The 24,334-nt window shown below is 51.9% G+C and overlaps 1 protein-coding gene across 1 annotated transcript in view; it reads left to right on the top strand.

Annotated features, from left to right (window-relative positions):
* Window positions 1-24,334, top strand: part of ZNF423 (zinc finger protein 423) — a 333,190-nt gene that overhangs the window by 296,480 nt on the left and 12,376 nt on the right. Inside the window, 2 exon segments of the mRNA XM_049621698.1 lie at window positions 6,264-6,395; window positions 8,071-8,186. Coding sequence (XP_049477655.1) covers window positions 6,264-6,395; window positions 8,071-8,186 — 248 coding nt within the window.

Here is a 24,334-nt window from a genome sequence, read left to right as displayed (position 1 = left end):
ACAAATCGTTCACTTGCTATTTGTTGAGCACCTACTGTGTGCCAGGCCCTGTTCTAGGCACTGATAACATAGCAATGAGCAAAATATCCCTCTCGGAACTTGGATTACTCCGTGTATATGTGCACGCTCATAAGATGTGCGAGGGGGGGTGGAGAGAGAGTAAGGTAGTTAAAAAAACACAACAATCAACTCTGATATGTTTATGTTCAGTGGTGGTAAGCACCGTGAAGGAGGTTAAAGGTGTGAGAGGTGCCGGAAAGGATGTGGGTATATGCTGCTTTAGCCGGGGGCATCCAGAACAGCCTCTGGGAGGAGGTAGCATTTAAGCAGACTTCTGAATGCAGTGAGGGAAGGAGGACAAGAAGGTGGTCTGGGGGAAGAGAGTTTTGTCCGAGGGCAGACATCCTGTGGCAGAAGAAGCCTGTTTGGCAGCCTTCCGAAAACCCTGTGATGATGCTTCCCATTTTCTAGCAGAAGCAGCTGAAGCTCAGAGAGGTTAGGTAACTTACCCAAGTACACACAGCGAATGACTGGAACTGCGACTCAAAGTCAAGTGTTTCTGGTGCTCACTTTTGTGTCCTTAATTGCTGCTTCCTGAATGGAGGTGGCTAATTATGCCCCCTGTCAACACAGGTGGCCGTCGCTGGTCCTGTCCTCTCAGAGGGGTCTATGCGTAATGATACCACTCCTGGGTCAGCTTTCCCGAGTGCGGTCCCTGCTCAGAGAAGGCCCAGGCAAGGCCCAGTGATATGGCGGGAGCGGGTCGCACTCAGCGCACTAGAGCCCGAGAACAATGCCCTGTCCACTCCCCGCCGCAGCCTGCTGCCCCTCCCTCCCAGGCAGCAAATTATGGCCTCCGAATGTGTGCCCAGGCCTGCCTTTGACATCAGTGGGGCCCACCTGAGTTTCACCTTCAGGATTCTGATAATCAGCTCTCTCTCCTCCTGGCTTCCCCCAAGACCTGTATGGAAATAAGTATGTGTCTGCCAGGATCAAATGCTTTTGGAGACAAAAGTCGGTACCGAGGACATTACAGGGAGCTATCATCTCGGCACGATGCCCTTCCACAAAGCCCTCTGCTCCTCTTTTGGGCTGACACAGTTTCAGCCTGAAAGGTTCCAGCAGGCTGACTTGGTTTTAAGCAAAAGCACATCCTATTATTTTTTTGAGAAATGAAGTGTAAAATTAACACTTATTATTCCTGAGCAGAGGGAAAAAAAATAAAAAGAGCATTGGGTGGGGGGAACTCTGGGATTTTCGTGCTTGCTGGATTGTTTCTTTGGCAGCTTGGGTTTTTATTTATTTTTATTTTTTAAAAAATCATAATAAATCAATAGATTCCCCGTGCCAGCCACGACTTACGGGGACTAGGAGGAAAGATCTGGCACAGCGAGCAGGCAAAATCTGCATTTCACTTTACAAATGAGCAGGGCTGCATAATTCACTGGAGTTGTGTGGGTCTCTCTTATGGATGCCTGTCATGTGCTATATAAAAAAAAAAGAATAGAAAAGAGAGGAAGTGATTTTGCGTCTTAACTCACAAAACCCTCCAGCCCCCGCGCCGGGGCGGAGGGGCCTGCAGGCTCCCAGACAGCTTTGTCATCCTGCTCCAAGGTGTCTGCTGAGGCTCTGTGATCTAATATAATTCAGGAAAGTTATTCTCGGTGGGTGCCGCTCTCTGCGGACCCCATGACTTGGGACAGAGCGAGAGGTTGTCAGCGTCGGTGCGGTAAGAACCATGGTGGCAGCCGATCCTGTCAATATCCGTGGGCTGGCTCGTATTGGGTCACCGGCACGCAGAGGAGTGTTTGCACACTAACTAGGGCAGCTCCCCGCCCCCCATTTTCCTGGATGGCTTTTTAGGCAGAGGTACACATTATGGACACCCCAGGGAGCATCTCCAACCCCCTCTGGTGGGGAGAGGGCCTCGTCCTTCAGAAAGAAGGCTTGCAAACCAGAAGGCCTGACCCGAGTGACAGAGATTCTCAGGTCTGTGGGAACCCCTCCGGCTTCCTTATTTTTCACTCTGCTTTCACTTTCTGCTTGTTTTATTTTCCCTCCGCCCCCCCACCCCTATGTTAAAGAGAGTCAGACCTGGGGAGACGGGGCGAGGAAAGGGAGCAGTGGCACACAGTTGTGTCTATCGGGCGCTTGATCTAATTAGCCCACAACCTCACATCGACACTGGTTTGGGGGTGTGATTTGCTTAAATGGCAGCTGTTTAGGGCCCCGAACCGGTTTGCGGCTCCAGGCCTGCCTGACTGTGCACATATTTATGAACGTGGGTGCGGGGTGTAGCTGCGTCTATGAATCAGAGGGGACCGGCTGATGAATTGCCCGGCACTCGGAGAACGGAAAGTGACTGTCAGACATGATTTCTCTGATTTATAAGTTGCAGGAGCCTTCTTTGTCCTCTTGGTGTTTGTGCATCAGACGGCACGTCTCCATTCACAGCCAAGTGGATAAAGGCCCCGCTCGGCAGAGAGCAGTAAATCCTCTTTAGCCATCCCAGCCTGGGGAGCTGGCTCTGGCTGGACGGGGGGAAGAGGGCCCAGCCAGGGGCATCTCTCCTCTGTGAGCATTTCCCAAGCCCCTTCTGTGGACCCAGACAGGGCCTGATGTTTTGGGGGCTGGAGGAGGAGAAGCCATGATCTGTGCCCATCACTTACTTGCCAGGATCAGAAAGACTCATAGGATATGGTTAGATGAATCCAGGGTCACCGTGCCCAGGCTGGTGCAGCTGTGCATGCTGGCATAGTCAGGGGAGGCTGCCTGGAGGTGGTGTGCAGGTGGAATCCATACAGATAGGGAGGGCTTTGTATCCTGTTCAGAGAACCATTCCCAGTTGGCTCTGTTACCTTAGCAAGTGGTCTAATTCCCTTCCCTAGAAAATGTGGTTTTACCACCAAGCAGGGTTAATTTATGTTACAAGTTTAAACTTAAGTTATATTATAAACTGTAACAGAAATCTCTGTACAATTGTTATTTCACATACTGTCTGCCTTATTAATGTCCAAAAGGTGTCCACATTCTAACAGGGAGGCCATCTACAAGGGTGGTATCTCTCATTCCTTCATTCATTCCTTACTTTGTGCCGGGCACTGAGAAGCATTGTTTGTGCTTCTCAGTGCTGGGGTGGAGGGGATGTTGGGGTGGGGGGATGTTGGGGGCCTTCTGAGGCAGCCCCCACACAGGAGGCCATCTCTAATTATGATGAGAGTCTCCCCAAGGGAAGTGGAAGACGTGAGTGGAGCCTATGTGGCAAGCGTGCTGAGCCTGCCCCGTCTCCCCAAACTTGTCAATGAATTCCTTTTCTGCCAGTATAAATGGAAGATCTGCCTGAATCTCTGTCGGGTGCATGTGGCCTAGTTGCTGGGGCTCCAGGGGCATGACAAACACCCGGTAGATTCCAGCCAGTGGGCTATGTGGGGCAGGCCCACCTGCACACGCACGTGTGTGTGTGTGCCTCTGCGGGGGGTGCCCCGGGGGCCAGGGGGATGCATGCTGTCCCTGCCAGCCCCTGCCAGGGCCTGGGGACCCAGGGACTCGCTGGGAGCCTCAGCCCATCTGTGTTCCTGCCTTGCCACTGGCAGAGCCCCTCTGCTACCTAATTCTTGCCTTTGAGGGCAAATCAGAGCACCTGGCACCTTTGGTGAGGCTGGTTCCCTGGGGGAGCCCGAGAGGGAGCCTGTGTCCTCGGCTGTCCCAGATAATACTCACTGATACTGGCGTACCTGACAACAAACACTTATTGAGCACTTGCTGTGTGCCAGGGGCTGGTCAAAAATCCCACTTCACGTATTAACTTATTTAATTGACACATTAACCATAAGAAGAAGACTATTTTGGCGGGGGGAGAGTTGACATTTTTTGGAAGACTTTTACTTTTTAGAGCAGTTTTAAGTTTACAATAAAATTGAGAGGGGGCGCCCGGGTGGCTCAGTTGGTTGAACGTCCCACTCTTGATTTGGGCTCAGGTCATGCTCTCACAGTTTGTGAGTTCGGGCCCTGCGTTGGGCTGTGCACTGATAATGCCGAGCCTGCTGGGGATTCTCTTTCTCTGCCCTTCCCCCAATTGCACCCTCTCTCTTTCTCAAAACAAATAAATAAACTTTTAAAAAATAAATTTAAGGAAGATACAGATGTCCCTTATATTTCCTGCCTGTCCTCCCACTATCAGTGTCACTCGCCAGAATGACCAGGTCCGTGTGTTTTTTGCCAAGGTGAACCTTCAGTGAAACATCGTAATCACCTAAAGTCTATAGTTTCTGTGACCATTCACTCATGGGGTGGCACATTCTATGGGTTTGGACAAACGTACAATGACATGTTATTATTATTATTATTATATAATATATTATATTATATATTATTATATATTATTATATTATTGTAATATCACAGAGCGCTTCCCCTGCCCAGAAATTCTCTGTTCTCTGCCTGTGCATCTTGGCCCCCACCGTAGGCGACCACTGATCATTTTCTTGTCCTCATTGTTTTGCCTTTTCCAGAATAGTTGGAATCGTACAGTGTATCTAGCCTTCTCAGATTGGCTTCTTTCACTTAGTCGTATGCATTGAAGATTCCTCTGTATCTTCATTTCATTTTAGCGCTGAATAATAACCCATCATCTGGATGTAGCACAGGTTATGTGTCCATTCACCAACTGAAGGACATCTTGGTTGCTTCTAAGGCTTGAAAATTATGGATAAAGTTGCTGTAAACATCTGTGTGCCGGTTTTAAATACCGAGGAGCAAGATTACCGGATCATATAGTAAGAGTGTGTTTAGTTTTGCGACAAACTGCCAAACTGTCCTCCAAAGTGGCTGTGCCATTTTGCGTTCCCAAGCAGCAATGGGTGAGAATTCCTGTCACTCCACATCTTTGTCAGGACTTGGTGTCATCAGTGTTCTGGATTTGGGCCGTTCTCACGGGTGTGTAGTGGTGAGGAAGGCAGTGACCAGGTCTTTTAGAAAAGAGGAAACTGAGGCACACAGAGGCTATGTAACTTGCCCAAGATCATGCAGTGAGTGCAGAGCTTGGTCAACCCTGGATGATGTGACCCTCAAGCCAGGGTGGCTCCCCGCCACACCCCCTGCTGACCCGTGGGTCCCCCTGGTGGCAGATGCTGGCCCCTTCCATCCTCACTCAGCCTCATGGGACAGGGGCTCAGGGTGCCCTCGTTTACTCTGAGTGGACTGATGCCCAGGCCGCAGAGTGTGGAGAAGCCAGGATTTGAATTCTGCTCTGCCGACTCTGGGCCGAGGTGCCAGAGCTCCACTCTGCACCCCTTGAAACTGTTGAGAAGCTGGTGCTCCAGACACACTCTCTTCCCCGGGCACCTTTGAGTGAGCGTTTGAGTCATAGAGGCTCCCGGGTGGGGAGATGAAGCCATGTTCTGATCTGGAAGAAGGACAGGGTGTCTGCCTTTTGCCCCTCAGCCACTGTCCATAGGCCACCTGTTCCAAACTTTTAAAAAAGAGCATTTTGTTGTTGTTTTAGTGATAACTTCTAGTGGCTGCTCAACCCTCACAGTAAAATCCAGAGTCCCCCAGTGGCCAGCAAGGCCCTGGGTGATGTGCATCCCTGCATCCCCTCTGACTTCACCCCACCCCAGTCCTGGCCTCTGGGCTTCAGGCCCACAGCTTCCTTGCTGCTGGCAAGCCAGCCCAGCACGGGCCCTCCTCAGGGCCTTTGCCCTTGACTGTCACCTAGGAGGCTCCCCATGTTCTCGTGTCACCTCCTGACGCTGTTATGTGTTGGCCGTCTTTGTTATCTGTCTCTCCCACCATTGGAATGGGGGCGAGCGTGTTACCTGTTCAGCTCCCCACAGAAGCCCCAGCTCAAAGTTGCTGGCATGAGGTACATGCTCAGTAAATATTCTATTGGATTTTTAAAAATTCTGGTTGGACTCCCTTCTTGGTGCAGACCTCATCCTAGGCACCTCTCCACTGTGACATGGTGAGAGATTCGAGCTGTGGGTCGTGGCCTGTGCACATTCTGGCCTGACCAGCAAGAGAAATCACAGCACAGGATACCTTCCAGAGCCAGATATTTGGTGCTGGCCCCTGGGGTGGGGTCTATAAGCCTCCGGGGTTGAACCATCTGGAGCTGGGATGGGTCTCGGAATCTATGGCCCCCACACCAGCCCTGGTTCTGGGGACCAGAGAGAGGCTGGCCTGTGGTCTAGTGGAGGCCCTTGGGCTCTTGCCCAGAGGATGTGGTTTGTAGGGTCACTGACTGGCCATGGTTTTCCTTGCAGAGGAAGGCATCAACCATGAGTGTAAGCTGTGCAACCAGATGTTCGACTCCCCAGCCAAGCTCCTCTGTCACCTCATTGAGCACAGCTTCGAGGGCATGGGCGGCACCTTTAAATGTCCCGTGTGCTTCACAGGTAAGTGTGCCCAGTGGGGGAGGGGGAGGGATCCAGGGGCGTAGCCCTTTAATTGCTGGACCTCAGCATATCCTCCTGCCTTGACATAGACTTAGTCCCCAAGGGACCCACAGCCCATCACCCTGCCTGCCCCATGCAGAGCTGACCCCACCCCCTGGCACTCCTCCTAGGCTTTACTCTCTGGCCCCTCCTCTTAGGCAGGTTGAGTGGCCCCCTTTCCTAGCCTACCCCTCACCTCTGTGCACAACTGCTTTTTCCAGCTCAGCCTCACCCCTGTGTTGCCCTCGGTGGGCTCCCGGCTCAGCTCCCTGAGCTGGAAGCCCTGTCCAGAACAGTGGGCTCTCTCTGTACACACCTCCTGGCTTCCCCTCCTCCTGGGTCTGCCCCAGTCCATGCTCCATCCGTGTTCCAGGCTAGAGGGGTCAAGGGCAGCTCTGCTGGCCAAGTCCCCGGCCCCTGGCCCCCAGCCCCCAGCCTGGCTGCCCGCCCAGGCGAGCGGCTGTCCCAGCCTGAGGCGAGTCTCAAGGGCTCGGCCATCCCCCCTCCTGTTGCCCAGATGGCAGCCGGTGTGCGTGGGGGAGCCCTGGCCTTCCCCTGTCTCCCCTGACATCTGTTGTCTGCCACAGCAGGAAGCCCACCCCAGGGAGGGTGCCTGGCGGGAGGGGATTTCTGAAGTGCTCACCTCCCAGACACACAGCTGCCTCAGGACCACCTCCTGTGTGTGCCCAGGGCCAGGGCTGCCTCGGACCGTTGTCACCGGGAGCTGTGACCTGCTCCATGACAGGCCTAAGGAAGGGGCTCTGCTATGGGGAAAGTTCCTGCACACTCACACCTCTCTGGGGTGCATGAAAGTCTTAGAACACCCTGGTGCCTCTTCCCCCTCAGTCTCGGGAGCCCCCACCCATCTGTTGCCATCACACTCTGCAGTCTGGGTGGAGGCTGGCGTCGAGGGGCCTCAGCTGCCAGGTCTGCTGATCCAGGACACGGGGACCCCTGTGTGGAGATGTGAGGATGCTGCTAACAACCCCAACAAGAATAGCAATTTGTGTTTATTGAGCACCTTCTTGTACCAGACAATGTGTTGAGTTTATTTAATTCAAATCTGAGCTCTGCCACTTGCTAGCAGTGGGACTTAGGACAAGTCATTTAACATTTCCAGTACCTCAGTTTTCTCTTCTGTAAAACGGGGGTAACAGTTGTCCTGCCTTACAGGCCTGTGCTAGAGTCAGGAGCCCACAGACAGTTGCTGGCAAGTAATGATGATTGATGATGATGATGACGGTGGTGGTGGTGGCGGTGGTGGCAATGACATTCCCTGGACTAATTATGTGCCAAGCCATCTTTTAAGCATTTTTGCAAGTATTAGCCCATTTGATCCTCCCCGCCATCCAGTAAGCTACAGAGTTTAATGACCCTCGTTTTTCAGAGGAGAAAATAAAGCCCAGAGAGGTTAAGTGATTTGTTCAATGTTGCACAGTCCGTGAGTGGCAGAGCTCAGCTCCACTGGCTTGAGCCCCCTCTAGGAGCTGCCAGCGATGCTCCCAACAGCCTGCTTTGGGCTGGCTGTGTCCATGGTTGGGTGATCCCTGCTTGTGAATGGTGTGGGGGCGGCTGCTCCGGGCGGCTGGGCTGGTGTCCCCGGAGTCTGGCCCCTGACAGCTGTGTCTGTGTCCAGTCTTTGTCCAGGCCAACAAGTTGCAGCAGCACATCTTTGCTGTGCATGGGCAGGAAGACAAGATCTACGACTGCTCACAGTGCCCACAGAAGTTCTTCTTCCAGACCGAGCTGCAGGTGAGTGCTTGTCCGCCACACCCCCCACTCCTGCTGCTCTTGGGGGCCTCCATCAGCACCAAGGGTCTTGGGGTGAAGCCACGATGGTGGGGTCTTATACTTAGCATCACCCCAACCAAAAAAGCAACAGGGGCCGGTGGCGGCCCTCCTGCAGGCTGGAGTGGGGGTGGTCTCCTGGCCTCCATTGGTAGCATTCTCAGATGAGCCGGGCTGTAGCAGCTGAGTCCGGAGAGGAGTCAGAAGGCTCTCACTTGCAGTGTTCCTGTGCAAGCTCCTTTGCCTCTTGGGGATTCTGTTTCTCTACCTATCTTACACGATGGCGTTCGACTGAGCTTTGGATCTGAGGCTGGTGGCCCCTGTGGCTCACAGGGCTGAATCCTGGGGCTGTATGCGACCAGGAACTGGGTCTGGGGTCTTGGAGCTTCCAGCTCTGCCTAGGAAATCCAGAAAAGTGACAGCAGTCGGGCTGGGCCCCAACTCAGAGGAAGGGATACCCCCCACGGGCCCCGAGGCTGATGTAGCCCTCAGGTGCTGCATGGTGGCCTTGACCAACTTCCTCAAATCCCCATCTGGGGCCTGCAGTGGCTGAGAGGGACCTCATGAGGGATGGCTGTCCTCCGTAGGCCCCTGCAGCCACTCCTCTTGTCCCACCTGTTACTGGTTTCTGAGGACACAGATCTGTGTCCAGGTGAAGCCGCCTTCTTGCCAGCTGGCTTTTGTTACACTAGATTGGTCACATGTCCACCCAGAAATACCGTGCACACACACACACACACACACACACACAATACCATACCCCAGAAAAAGTGCCACATGGACATCCCCAGAAACACCACACGTAGTACAAGCAGACATGCTGAGACACCATATATTGAAATAGCACCATTTTCAATAAACAGCATGAGGGACTCACACACCAGCTCTTGAAGCTTCCACTGGGCAGTGACACACATCTCCTCTCATGTTGTCTTGGCCAGATACAGTCATGTGGCCGTGCCCAGTTTCCAAGGGGACAAAGGAAGGTAATCTGCCCTGTGCCCAGAAGGAAAAGAGAGCTGGTGTTTGCCACACCCTCAAGCACTGTGCACACCATGACCCACAGGGTGCATCTGCCCACTGGAAACCTGCGTTGCCTGCACAGCCATGCAAAGATGGACCCTGCCCTCAGTAGTCACACCCTTCCTTGGGGATGAGGCTGAGGCCACTGCAACAGGGCTGAGTCATAAAGTCACGGGGCAGCACTGGGGTCCCCCTTTTCTGGGGTTGAAGGAACACAGCAGTAGCCTTTGCAGGGCAGACCGCCTCTCACTGTGCTGCAGCCCATCCACACAGCCGGGCCTGGGCCCATCCTGTCTGCACAGGTGGTGACAACCGTCATCCAGAGGAAATTAAAAAGGGGCCATGGAGGACATAGTAAGGACTCATCATCAGGCAGTCAGGGTCCCTTCCTGTGGGCTGGCCCCGTGCCAAGGTGGGCAGAGCTGACTTCATCCTGTCACGGTGTGGGGCAAAGTTAAGGACCCGAGAGGGGGTTCCACTTCCGAGGGCCACCAGCAAGGTGATGACCCTGCCCAGGGCCCACCGCTGTCCCCACCTTGATCCACAAACTGAGCATGAGCCTCTGTGCTAAGGACGGCTGGCTTCCCCTCTCCCCACTGACCGAGGGACATTAGTGCCAGCACCTGACCGATGGGCTGTCCAGGAAGTACCCTTGCACGTCCACTGGCCACACGTCCTTCCATGTGCAGCCTGTGTGTCGCCATACTCTACCTCCCACCTGCCTTACCTGCCTGGCACAGCTACCAAAATAGACCCTGAGTCCCCAGACAACTGAAGCTTTTTATGGCTCAACACGGCAGGCTTCTTTTAAACCCACTAGCTCCTGTACACTCTGATTTACTTGAACTAGGGACGTGCTTGGCCCTCTGGTCCTCCCACATTGTCCTGGGTGCCAAGAAACGGATGCTCTCCTCCCTTATTGGCCTGAAGGTTTCCCCAGAGAAGTTGCCCAGTCCTGCCTTTTTTGAACTTCATCGGTGTCACTGTGCCACAGGCCCACCTCGTGACACAGAGGCACAGGGAGCTGTGGCTTCAAGCTGGCTCTCGCTTTGGCTACACTCACCCAGGGCTGCAGACTGTCCCGGGCATCAAGAATGGTTCACATGAGCTGGGTCATCCCATCAACCTTTAAGGGAGATCCTCAAATGCTGAGAACCTCGCTACATTACAGCCTTAACCAGTGACTATTTTCTGCAATTAATGATTTTAATTATAGCCCATTTAAATGTGGAAGTGTTGTAGCAACACCAAATGTATGCAAATAATGGCTCTCCTTAAGTAACTTAAAGAGCAATTATCTGGGTTTTTTTAAGAGGAGGGTTTTTCAGGCATCGAAGTTTTCATGGTCATTACGCAGAATCTGGGGCCAGTGGGCAGGTATGTTGTTTCCCAGGGGTGACATGTGGGGGTTCGTGTCTACAGCAGGAGACAGGGTCCTTTTTGGAGCCTTGACTGGCTCTGCTGGCCATTTGTCATTTGAGTCCTGCTGGGAAGGCTCAGGGAAACTACTGTTTGTAGGGACAAGTGACTGGGCAGAGAGGGCTTAAGATATAAGACCTAGGATTGTTTTCATTGTAGGACCGGAATGCCAGAGGTGACAGAGATGATGTCTGGCCCTGGCAGGCTTGGGCTGTGTCACAGTGACGTGTCTACCTCCAAAGAGAATGTTCTTTTAGGATGCATTGACAGGAGCACTGTTGCCAGGATGAGGTGCAAGTCCTGTTTAGTTCTGAGTTCAAGTGGCTTTGCCAAGACTGACATTAATTTTAAGAACTTCAGACAGACGGGAACACATTCATAACAGAGTGATTAGGAGCAGAAGAGGGAACTCAGCTTTGTTATCCATTTGTTCAGAGTATGTGTGTGGAGGTCCCACTGTGTGCCAGGCATGAGACCCAGGAACTGACAAGACTGTGGTCAGTGAGACAGAGAAACACCCACAGGGCCTGCATTCAAAAGGGATCGATAGACAGTGTCCTGTAGTGGTCACCACAAAGAAAATAAAACCAGGTAGTAGGTGGGAGTGTGATGGGGGTGAGGTTGGATAATCCTTGGTGAGTGTGGTCAGGGAGGGCCTCTCTGAGGAGGTGGCATTTGAGCTGAGACGTGGCTGGTGAGAAGGAGAGAGTATGTGGAAGAGAGCCATGAATGCAAAGACCCTGTGGCTAGCCATGACTGCAAAGGCCCTGTGGCCGTGTGATCCGGGTGTGTTGCTGGGAGTGGAAGGTGGCTAAAGCACAGTGAGTGGGGAGGGGTGGTGTGGAGAGGGCCGGCAGGTGGAGGCCAGGTCATGGCAGGGTTTGTAGGGCAGCAGAGGAGTTTGGATTTTATCCCCATTGTGATGGGAATCCAAGCAGGGAAGAGGTATTATCTGATTTCCACCCTGAATCAAAATTTAAGAAGTCTGGTCTTTGAAAGACACTATTAAAGGGCGTCTGGGTGGCTCAGTCGGTTAAGCAACCGACTTCGGCTCAGGTCATTTTCTTGCAGTTTGTGGGTTCGAGCCCCGTGTTGGGCTCTGTGCTGGAGCCTGCTTCAGATTCCGTGTCTCCCTCTCTCTCTGCCCCTTCCCTGCTTGCACTTTGTCTCTCTCTGTCTCTCAAAAATGAATAAACATTAAAAAACATTAAAAAAATTAAAATTAAAAAAAGACTGTTAAAACAAGGAGTCACAGACTGGGAGAAAATATGTAGTAATCACATATCTGATGAATAACTTGTATCCAGGGCATGTAAAAAAAAAAAAAAAACCTTCAGAACTTAACAACGAGGGGAAATCCACTGTAAAACAAGCACAACATATCAACACTTCACCGAAGATGTGGGGGTGCTCAACGCGATTATAGTTAGGGAAGCACAAACGTAAACCACAATGCAATGCCACCGCACACCTATCAGGATGATTGAAACAGAAGCAAAAAGCCAGCAATGTGAGTGCTGGCCAGGGTGTGGAGGGGCGGCTGAAACCCCCACATGTTGCCGTGTTTACCCCAGAGCACTAAAAGCATGCTTCCGCAAAAACCTCTGTGGATGGTGGCCCCCCACTGGAAACCCCTTAATTGTCCCTTACCTGGGAACGGGTGGACAGATGTGGTACATTCAGGCAGTGGTACACTACTTGGCAATAAAAAGCAGCCGCTGATTCACACAGCAACTTGGATGAATCACAAATGCCAAGTGAAAGAAGCCAGATTCAAAAAAGGCTCCATACAACATGGCTCTATTACCTGGCGTCCCAGAAAAAGGCAAGACTATTGGAACGGAAAACACCAATGGTTGCCAGGGGCTGGAGGTGGGGGAAGAGACGGGGGAGACAATATAAGGTTTGTGTACATACACACACACGTACCCAGGGAGCTCAGGCAGCATGCTAGGCTGTGGGGATCCAGCCTGACTCCGAGTAGCTTTCAGGGGACCATTTGCCAGGAGAAGATGTGGAAAGAGGGGACAGTTGTCTTCAAGCATTTTAAGCTCTGCTCTCATGATTCCAGTGGACCCAAGACTTCTGGAAGTGGGCAGAAACTCGGGACAGGCACGTTGCTCTCTGAGAACCATGGCTCAGGCATCGCTCTCTGGGGTTAGCTCACGCAGGATGGGGAATTAAGTTGTAAGGACACAGGAGTTGCTTTTGCTTACCAAGAGCAGGCAGTGTTGTTGGGTTTTCAGTGGCCCTGTTCTTATGAATCAAGTACTCCTTTCTCAAGGCGGTGACATTGTGCCTTCTGCCTCTTCCTGGTTCATACTGTGTTCTTTTTCTTTCTGAAGCCTGACTATCTGGGCTTGTCCATACAAGGAAAAAGGTGGCCAGTGTTGCCGTGGCTTCTATCATTTCTGCTGAGACAGACACAACTGGGTATTTCAACAGAGGGGATTTAGTGTGGGGATTTGGTTACACAAGTAGCCAGATGGAACACCCAGCCAACCCAGAAATAGTGACTGCAGAAAACAGAGGGCATGCAGGCAACAGGTTCTAGATCCCTGGAGAGGGAATCTGATGGTTGAGCTCTGATGGTTGATGGTCAGCTGCCCCACCCTGCTCCACTGAACTGTGGTGGGGAAGGGAGCATAGGCTGGTAAGCACTGCATATGTCCACTATGTGGGAAAACACTGTCCAGATGGAAATAAAGGAAAGGTAGTGAGGTCCCTGTCAGTAGAGGGGTCTGAAATGCTGCAGAGCAGGAGGCAGGGAGCACAGTCTTTGTGAAGCAGCTCTGTATTTGAAGCCTTGTCATTTACCAGCTGTAGACCTCAGCTTTCTTGTCTGTAAAATGGGAGTATTAATAGTTTGTACCTCATAGTTGTATTGTGAAAGGCCCTGGGCACCGTGACTGGCACATAGGAAGAGCTTAGTATGTGCTACTTGTTGTTATTATTAGCAGTTACCATTATTTTTAGCATTATTATTGGCATATTATTAGGCATTTAAGGGTCAGATGACTTTTCAGGGTCTCCTCCGCTAGGGATTTGCTGTGATTTCATGATTTCTGGCCTGAGTCTGAACATAGTGAGATGCTGGGTCCCTCCATCTGTGGTGGCCAGCCAAGTACGAAGGCCACGGGCACAGGACACCCACACTGGGGCACCGGGAGGAGCTGGGTATGCAGAGCAGTGAGGCAAGGTGGAAAGGCCACAGAGGCCAGGGCTTCGAGTCCCCTTCCCGCCTTTCACTGCCTTTCCAGGCCTTTCCTCTGGATGGTTTCCCCTCAGCCTTGCCCTTAGCCCCATGGAGGGCAATGTGAACATTTGTTGGGGGAGCTGTGAGACAGCTCTGTAAGCCACAGACCCCAAAACTGTCAGACCTGCGGGCCTGGCATTTCCAGCCTCAGGCCTCAGCAGATGAGGGCCTGGGGCCCTGTGGGCCCCTTGCCAGGGTTAGTGGACCCGAGTGGAGGGGGTAGGCTCAGCTGCCCAGCCCAGCTGTCTCTGAATCCCTGTGGACACCTCTGTGCCCACAGACACTGGGCAGGGATGCACCTCCTCGTGTCCTTCCTGAGGCTCACCATGTCCTGTTCTTCACTGTCACCGAGAGAATGCATGAGGGAGTGTATGAATGACTAGCTGTGTAGGACTGGCCTCAGACATGGAGGGCAAGCTCCCCATGAGACTGCCCAAGAAATAGTTTTAACAGCCCCCTCCCCTGGGTGGCTCCCTCCCGTGGGCCACTCTATGACCTAAGCATTCTGCATGGCTTGTCTCAACACAACCCCATGACGTAGGTACTCTTCTGCTCGTTTACAGATGTGGAAACTGAGACTCCAAGAGCTTAAGTGGTTTGTCCAAGGTCACCAGCAAACGGCAGAGACACATGCAAAGCCAAATTGTCTTTGCCACCAAGGCAAACAGAAACCCTCCAAAGTTTAAATGAATTGCCATTTATATGAGCTAATAGATTTAAATGAGGCCTGCAGTGCTGAACTATAAAAAGCCTTCATGTCAGGGGACCCAGAAACTATTTTAGTAGTTGGGCCAAGCAGGTAGCACAAGTAGCAGTAACAGGGGATTCGAGGGAACCTGCTCGCAGGTGGGCCCGTGTGGGGCCGTGGGGCCGGGCCTGTTCTACGCGGTGTTCTCGAGGTTGGAGCTTGGGGCCAGGGGCCTGCCGACCTTGTGACAAGCAAGGAGGTGCGTTCAGCTCAGGCTAGGCTTGGGGACAGGCAGGATGAGATCTGGTTGTGGAGACAGGGACCTCAGGAGACCTCAAGCCTCCTAGTGTCACCACTTTCTCCCCTTACGGCAGCCTTGCCGGGTGCTGTCACAGGGAGCCTCGCGCCAGAGGAAGAGTCTGTTCAGTGAAGGAAGGTCTGGCATTCCTCAGGCCTCTGTGATGGGGCTGGGCTGGGCTGGGCTGGGCTGCGGGGGAGCGGAGGGCCTGCCCTGCGCCCTGGAATCTAGACTCCCTTATTGACAAAGCGAGGGGCCGCAGGAAGCACTTCCTGAGCCGGGGCCTGCAGCGGCAAAGCGGCCAGGCCTGTGTCGAGCGGGCGCATTTAAAGGATTAGTTCACGCTGTTTGCTTGTGTGTGCCTAATCATGCCGCTTCCAGCTAAATGATTACAATTGATTAAAAGCAGAGCTAGGTATTCTAACAAGCAACCTGGAGCCCTTCCAATGGGGTGAGCTGGGCCCTGCCAGGCTGAATCCTGGTACCCGGCCAGGGGGAGGTGTCTGTGAGCCAGGGGTATGGTCTGAGCTCCGTTGGGACCCTTCCTCCTTCGCTCATGAGAACATTTGAGTTGACCCTTCCCCTCATTCCATTTTCTTTTCTTTTTCTTTTTTTTAATGTGTATTTAGTTTTCAGAAAAAGAGAGAGAGAGAGAGAGAGAGACAGAGCACAAGTGGGGAGGGGAAGAGAGAGAGAGGGAGACACAGAATCTGAAGCAGGTTCCAGGCTCTGAGCTGTCAGCACAGAGTCTGATGCGGGGCTCATACCCACGAATCGTGAGATCATAACCTGAGCTGAGGTCAGACACTTAGCCGACTGAGCCACCCAGGTGCCCCACCCTCATTCCATTTTCACTTAAGAATATTTATGGAGTACCAACCATAGGTAGGCACCACCGCCAGGGCCCAGGGTGTGACTGTGAACACCTAGACGTGGTCCCTGTTCTCCCCCAACTGACGGTCTATGGGAGACAACAATGATAAGTCAATAAACACATGAACTAGGTCATTTTAGACTGTAGAATTTTGAGAACGGTAAAACACTGTATGGTGGTGGAAAATGAGTGTGTGTGTGTGTGTGTGTGTGTGTGTGCGCGCGCACACGCACACGTGTGCTCACACGTGTGTGTGTCCGGGCAAGGGTGAGAAAATGCTGAGGATGAGAAATTGGACTGGGTGGCCAAGGAAGGCTGGCGTTTCACCCGAGTCCTGAAGGTTGAGAAGGAGCCAGTGGGGGGAAGGGCTGGGGACCTTCCAGGAAAGGTGTGTAAACAGCCAGTGTAAGGACTCAGAAGCATGGACAGATTTGGGGCGTCCAAGGAGCAGAGAAAAGGACAGTGGGGCTGGAGGTGGGGGAACACCTTCTTGCTTCATTCTCTGGACTGTTCCTATCCAGCCTGTTCAGTGAGTTGGATGCTTCCTGTCTGTGCTGTACCTGCTGATCCTTCTGTTCAAGAAGAACCTCGACTCCCTTCTCCTCTTCTTGGGCTTCAGGGTCCAACTTAAGTGGTCCCTTCTCTGAGAAGCCCTCCCTGATTCCCCCTCCTTTGTCTTCTCTGGCCCTGGGTTCAACCCCTTGATCCCTTTGCCAATGCAGATTATAATAACTAGGTCTACCCCTGAATCCCCACCCAAATGTGAGTTTTGGGCACGTGAAAACTCCTCTGCTTGCCATCCATCCAACCATCCATCCATCCATCCATCCATCCCCACATGTTTTACCATATTTTTTGAGCCCCTGGGAAGTAGGAAAATAAAGAGAACACAAGCAAGGAAGGGAGAAAAAGCAGGAGGGTTGCAATCTAGGGTTGCAGAGTCTAGGAGCTGAGTTCTTAAATTCCTGGTCCTTATAAGATATAAGATGGGTAACCGACGAGCCAGTTTCCTTGCCTGCGTCCTCGTGCCGTCAGATCCAGCCAGATAATTATAACTAATAATAATTAAAAATTAAAAGTGCTCTAGGCACATACTTAGCATTTGACTCTTTGGCTGAATTTTCTGTGAGTAGCAGCATCTACCTCTGTCCCACTTTAAAGACAGCCCAGTCCCTGCCACTCACTGCTGCTGGGAGAGCAGGGCTGAGCTGGGCTCGGCCTGGGGGAGTGAGAGGGAGGTGCCTGGTGACAGTAGTTCTGGGGAGTGAGAACCTGTTGCTTGCCTTGGAGTAGCCCCCAGTTGGTTCCATTATTTTCCATTGCTGACATTTGTACCTCCCAGCCTCAGTTTCCTCATCTGTAAAGTGGGGTAAGACCCACTGCCTCGGGTGGGTGTGAAGATGGGACCTCATGTGTGAAAAGCACTTAGAATATAAGGCTTCCTGCAGGAACCACAGGGTAGGATCGCTTTGTGTATCCTGCCTTCCCCACGAGGGCAGGACACCAGAGCCCTCCGCAGCTTGAGTTCTATTCAGTGTGAATTCTATGCAGCCCACACCTGTGGACAGGCAGCCTGGGAGCAGCTATGTGATCTTGAGCGAGTCACTAATCCTTTTTGGGCCTCAGTAAATGGGGGGTAATGACAGCCCCTTCCCGTGGGTGTTAGGGAGAGTGCAGGCAGTGGTGCCTGAAAAGCCTCCAGAACCAGCTTGAGGTTTGGTAAAAGCATCAGCACTACATGGGCTTTTGGTTCACCCCTTCATTCGCTCGTTTGTTCAGTGCGTCGTGCATGGATGTGCTCAGTGTAGCCCATGAGTGTTTACTGAGCCCCTTCTCTGTGCCAGGTGTGTGCAGGTGTCGAAGACACACAGAGGTCTAAGTCCCTCACCTGTTGTGGGGAGAGGAACAGAGAACTGATGAGGACAAACAGAAAGAATGTCTGTTATATGTTTGCGGCATAAGATACTGTAACATGTTGTGTGTCGTTCAATTTTATTGTAAACTAAACATAACCTAACACGACTGCTGTGCCAACTGGGTCCCTGTGATGTCACAGGAGGTGTGGGGGCCCGGGATCTCCCCCTTTCTCACTGTGCCTCCACACACTGGGTCTCTTGATCTATTTACTCTTCTGGGGGGCACGGCCTTCCCTGCTCACAGTAAAGTGTATCCGCATCATCATCATCTCTTACCACTGCTACCAGTTGGGGCGGCTGAGCCTCCTGAGGGACTGTGTGTGGCAGTTCAGGGTCTGCATCTGGAGAAGACTGAGGAGTGGTCACAGATGGCTCCTTGTCCTCCCGAGCCTGGAGCACAGGCCTGAGCCCCTCACCCCAACATAGTAAAAATGAGACAGCGTTTTGTGAGTGCTTACTGGGAGCCTGAATCCCTCCCTTCAGACATGTAGTCTTTTGAGACCTCGCAGTGACCCCCAAGTGTGGGATCCTATGATCTCCATGTCACAGATGGGTAAACTGAGGCTCCCCAGGGTCACACAGCTGCTAGAGTTGCAGAGCTGTGAACGAGGCAGGCTGACACTAATATCTGTGTTCTTAGCTCCAAGGCTGAGGCAGTGGGCTTGAAGGTTACTATCCGCCCCTTAGGAGCCAAGCGCAGGCCTCTGGGGGCTGGGTGCCAGGGGCCAGGTGCTGGGGGCAGGCAAGTCTTCCTTCCCAAGAGAGCAAGAGTTCTAGAACATGACTCATAGGTGGTGTGGGTCCAGGGCAAGTGACTGTCCCTCTCTGGGCAGGGTGGATGAGCAGTGGCTACCGTGGTCATCGTACAAGGAGCAAAAGAGAAACAGGCCCTGGGAGGAGCCTGTGCCGGGATACGCGAAGATGCCCTCATGAGACCTGGGGCTCTGCCCGCTTGAGCAATGAAGTGTGTGGAGGCCCAGGTGGGGACTGGGGGGGCTCCCCCCGAGGCCCAGCTCCGGGCAGAGATGGCACTTGGAATCGGCCTCAGGCTGCCTGTCTGCCCATCAGAGCCTGTCATTCATGCCCTAGGGCGGGGGGCCAACCAACTTAAGAGGGGCACCGTGCCATCATGACAGATGGGCACGGGGGAGCTGCCAGGAGCCTCCAGTCAGCGGCCATTGTGTGTGCCGGGAGCCCAGCCCCTTGCCAGAGCTGTCCCAGCCCGGACCAAATGCCTTCAGTTTCTTAGAAACAATAGTAATACTCATAATGGGGTGTCGGGTTGGTCCAGGGCTCCCAGAGGTTGACCCCTTACAAAGCCCTGCCTCCCCACCTCCCACTGACTTAGACAAAGAGGCAGCCCGACTTACAGGAAAGACACGGGCCTTGGGGTCTGGAGGGTGTGAATCTCAGAGTTGCTTCTTGCTGTAACTGAGACCCTGGGCATGTGACTCTCCTGGGACTCACCATCCTCCCATGGACATTGGGCTAGTGCTGTCTCTCCTGGAGGCTCGTTATGGGGGTGCAGCATAGTGTTTATGAAACAAGGCACATAGTGCCCAGCCAAGGGGGGCCTAACGGAGGGGATGGTGTTGACATAAAACTGATGTGATGTTGTCCCACCTTGACAGACGGAGACACAATATCATGTCATGTCACACGTCTAGTAAGAGCTGACCTAACCCTGGTATGGAACAGCAGTGACAGAAACAGCCCCCAGGTACTGTGGGGAGCCCTCTGCATCGATTATCCTATTTAGTTCTCAGGACAGTTATATGAAACCAATGCTGTTGTTCTCCCCATTTTGCAGATAAAGAGACTGAGGCATAGCTAGGCAATGGCAGAGATGGGGCTTGAACCCAGACAGCCTGGCTGCAGAGGCTGAGCACTGAACCACTCCACTGAATACCATGGGCAGGCTTTTTCCTGTTGTTGAGTCCGCCCATGTTAAAAATGAGGCCTGCTTTGTCCTTTGATGCAGCAGTCTGTCTTCCCAACTCGTTGGGAGCCAGGCCGGCTGCCTCCTGCAAAGGTACCGGGGCCAGGCATGGCTGGGGAGGCTTGGCCCCCACCAGCTGAGAGACAAGAACCGGGTGCTCTTGGCGGGAGCCTGGATTGCACTCTTTGGTCGAGCAGGAACAATTACTAATGACATTTAGAAAGAAATTAATGATGAGAAATGCAAGTTGGCATTTCAGGAGCGCCAGGCAGCAGCCGCGCGTCCGCACTCACAGGAGAGGCAGGGATGGAGGGGGGCGGGCGCGGAGGGGAGAGGGAGGAGATGGCAGAAATTAATTTTGCTGTGTCAATAATGAACATGGCCCCACTCGCTTTGCTTCTGGAGTTTAGACAAAATCAAACATGGACTGGCTGGGGCCGGTCCAGGGCTGCAGTGAGATCCCCTGTGTACTAGGTTCTGCATGGAGGCAGGTGACAGCTTTGGTTTGGTGTCTCCTTTCAGTGGCACCAGGAGGCAGAGGGGTGGGCCGGGGACAGCAAGAGGGGAGGAAGCCGCCTGAAGACTGGACCATTTGGGCACCAATCCAAGCACCACTTCTTACCCATTGCATGAGGTAGCAAGCTGCTTCTCCTTGCTGAACCTCCATTTCTTCATCAGTAAGACGGGGGACAATCGGAGATGTAAAGATAGTGTATGTATGAAGAAGAGCCGGCCCAGTTTGGGCACACAGTAGGAGCTCAATATATTGTTGGGTATTACCGTATTTCACTGACATGTTTTAGATACACAACTTCTCATGATAACATCTCTTAAATTGGAATAGTTCCCATGTGTTACGCTGTAATTGGTCTTTTTTTAATTTGTTTGTTTGCTGTGATACATCAAATACTGGAGCATCTTATATTCTGTGGGTCTTGGATAAAATATAGCATTGATCGGAGGTATGGTAGAAGGTAAGGAGGCCACAAGATGCTGAAACTGTTTGGGGTAGGGTTTGGGCTTCCCAGTGGGATACAGGAGTATACCATCTCCTTCCTTCCCATCGGGTGCTCCAGAATGATGGAGAAGGACCCCACCAGTCTCCTGTCATGTGAAGGGGAGGAGATACACACAAGGAAAAGTTATTACGTAGTAACATTGACCATTTTTATAGTGTGAAGGGTGAAAACTTACAGCCCATGGCCAGGGACATCGGGGTCTTTAAATGGTGGTCTATGTTTCAAAATGGAGATTTCCTATAATTATAGTGGCTAAATATAGGTAGTGCTTATTAAGTGTCAGACAGTGTTGTTAGCACTTTTAAGCATTAAATATTCAATTCTCATAATGCCTCTATTATTAAAATAAAGAAACTGAGGCACAAAGAGTCTAACAAACTCCCCAGACCACAGAGCTGGTCAATGCTGGAGCCAGGCTATCGGCCCCAGGTTCTGTCCTCTTTACCACTACACTAGAATTCTTGATTTTTCTACAAATCAGACCCAGTAACCCCTGGACCATAGTTCTGGTGACAGCAATCAGCTACCCCCTTTAGACACAAGGATGTGCTCCCTGGCTCAACACAACCACACCTGGTCTGCCCCACCTGGTTCACCCTCTGAGCTCCAAGTTTGAGTCCTCTGCTGCAACACATCACACTTTGCAAATGTTATTCCACTGGTGCCTCAACAACCTGGGACCACTAGAAGCGCCCTTTACTCTCGCCATTTTGCAGACCTGATAGCTGAGGCTGGGAAAGGATAATAGGAAGAAGTGGAGCCCAGGGGGAAATGGGAAGTGTGTTCCACCTATGTGGTTTGTGTGTTTGAGCAGGGGAGGCACGTGTGGCTCAGGGACCAGTCCCCACCTAAGCCAGACCTAGATGCACAGTCCAACAGCTGCATCCCTGACCTGGGGCACTACCTTAGTCTCCCCCATCCTTCCTGCTGAAGGTGCCACATCAAAAATGTAGGGTCATCCATGCTTTCGAGTTGACAGTGATGGCAGAACTTCATGGTTAGTATTCATTATGATAATATTGAACATCTGTATATCATTTTACATGTTGTAAAACCTTTTACATGTGTTATCTAATTTGGAGCTCATACCAAGTCTATGAGGTAGGTATCATTCATCCCACTTTTTAGGCAAGGAAATAGGAACTTAGAGAAGTGAAGTGACTTGTCATATGTGTAGTAAGTGACTAAAGTGGGATTTGGACTTGAAAGCCCATTGTCTTTCCACCAACCCATCCACCCAACTACCTACTTCTGTATTCATGCTCTCCTCTTTCTCCTACTAGTCATCCATCTGCCACCCATCTACTTATCCATACATTCATTTGTCCATCCATTCACCATCCATCCATCTGTCCATCCATTCCTAATCCACCCATCCATCCATCTTTTCATCCATCCATCCATTCCTCATCTATCCATCCATCCATCCATCTTCCATCCATCATCCAGCCAACCAACCAACCAACCATCCATCCATCTACCTATTCATCCATCCATGTATCCATCCACCAGTCAGCCATCCATCTTCTAACTGTCCATCCATCCATCCATCCATCCATCCATCCATCTATTCATTCAACCAGCCAGCGAACCAGCTAGCTATACATCCATTAGTATCGAGTGCTAAGAAAGTGCCAGGAACTACACTGCTTTCATGACACCTTCCTGATATGCTCTGAATTCCATATTTACCTGCTACCCACCTCTCCCTCTGCCCTAAAATTGCAAATGGACTTACACACACACACACACACACACACACACACACACACACACACACAGATTGGGGATACAGATGATTCTTGGTTTGCCTCATGGAAACCGGCGAGTTAGTTCCGCCTGGTAGTGGGAGCGAAAGTATAACGCGGACCTACTTGATCATGGTGGGGCAGGTGTGTGGGCAGTGATGATGTGCCCACAGTTTGGTTGGAAGCTGAGTATAGACAAGAAGGGCAGACAAGGTATTGCAGGCTGGGCCACCACGTTCGTCAGCCCCATCAGGGGGACCAGCTCCTGAGTAGTGGGCAGCCCCTGACATTCTGGGTAGCAGGGATCACATTTGCCCTTTCCTTTGTGCCAGGCTGGACTTTTTCAAACGGGCAAAGGTATACACCCACGTGTTTCCACAAGAACCATTGCAATCATTAAATATAATCGGTCTCAGCTGCAGTTTTGATTGCTGGGGCATGCCTACAATTCATCACAGCAAATTAGGTCCACCTTCAGAATTGCTGGCCCTGCAGCCTGGGGGGTCTGTCAGTGAGGGGAGCTGGGCTCTGTGGGCTCCGGAAGTCATTTTGTGGGGTGATAGGCCATATTTCTCAGAGTATCTGCCAGAACAGCTCTCCATCCACAGGAGTTAATTTTCTAGAAATTTCAATGACACAGGAAAGTTTCCTATTTAGCAAAAATTTGGAGGAAAGTAGAAATGGACATGATCAAAGTCTTAAAATATTATTTATAAAACCTACAAGCACTGGCTTAGTTTAGGGACCTGGACATATGTGTTCTGTATAATTAGTGACCGTGTGACCTAGATTTTCCAGGACAGCTTGGATTTCAAGTATTCCATCCCAGTCATTGGCTATTTGTCCTGATTTTTGGCTTGTGAAATGTGACTATATCTAGAGCTGGGTTTTCTCATCAAATTTAAATTTTTTTAATGTTTATTTATTTTTGAGGGAGAGAGGGAGACACAGAATCCGGAGCAGGGTCCAGGCTCTGAGCTGTCAGCACAGAGCCTGACGCCGGGCTCGCACTCATGAACGGTGAACCCAAGCCCTGAGCCGAAGTCGGAGGGTTAACCCACTGAGCCACCCAGGCGCCCCTCTCATCAAATGTTAATGAATAAAAATTTAAGTTGTAAAGGCCTGGAAAGATTTTGGAAAAATTAAAGGGAACGATTCTCTCCTACTTTTTTTTTTCCCAACGTGGCAAAATATTTAATGCCTGTTAAGTGTGCCTCACGCTGACCCTCCTACCTCCCCAGCCAGGGGAGCATGATCATTTCCATCCAGCAAGGTTTGAAAGCTGTCAGAGCCCCAATCCTCTGACAAGATTTCTGGGGAGGCCTTTCCGCAGCAGGCCTCATCCCCTTCTGCTCGGGGGAAAGAGCCCCCGCTTATATAGCCCCCTGAGGTCCTGTGTTCTTCTGTGGCCTGGCCCTGGAAACCGGGCCATTGACGATAGCCTAGACTCAGTCACGGCAGGGGAAGCCCCGTACAGCATGGAGGCAGAGAAGGTCTGGCGTCCAATGCCAGCCGGTGCTTGGCAGGTGACGTGCCCCCTGGATGGTGCCGCAACTCACCACCCCGTCCTCCCCCCGCCCCACCATCCAGCCGAGGCCTCCACAGGCTGTGTCTCACTACCACAGCCTGTGCAAACTCCAGCTTCCAACCCTCAAGCCAGAGGTGCGAGGGCAACAGCTCAGGAACGGCTCTAGACACCTTGGCTGTGTGTGTGGAATGGGACCTCGCTCCTTCCCACCTGCCCACCTAGCCTGTAGGTGGTAAAAGCAGTTGTTGTTTTCTCTCATTGTGGCAAAATACACGTAACGTACAATTTACCATTTTAACCATTTCAGAGTGAACACTTCAGGGGCATTAAGTCCGTTTGCTTTGTTGTGCAACCATCTCCACCATCCAGGAAACTTTTCTGCAGCGCAGAAAGTCGGTCCCCAC

This window comes from Panthera uncia (genome assembly GCF_023721935.1).
Source record: "Panthera uncia isolate 11264 chromosome E2 unlocalized genomic scaffold, Puncia_PCG_1.0 HiC_scaffold_19, whole genome shotgun sequence".
NCBI classification, from domain to species: domain Eukaryota; kingdom Metazoa; phylum Chordata; class Mammalia; order Carnivora; family Felidae; genus Panthera; species Panthera uncia.
Note: the sequence above shows the minus strand (reverse complement) of the source record. Positions and strands in the feature narration are given on the sequence as shown.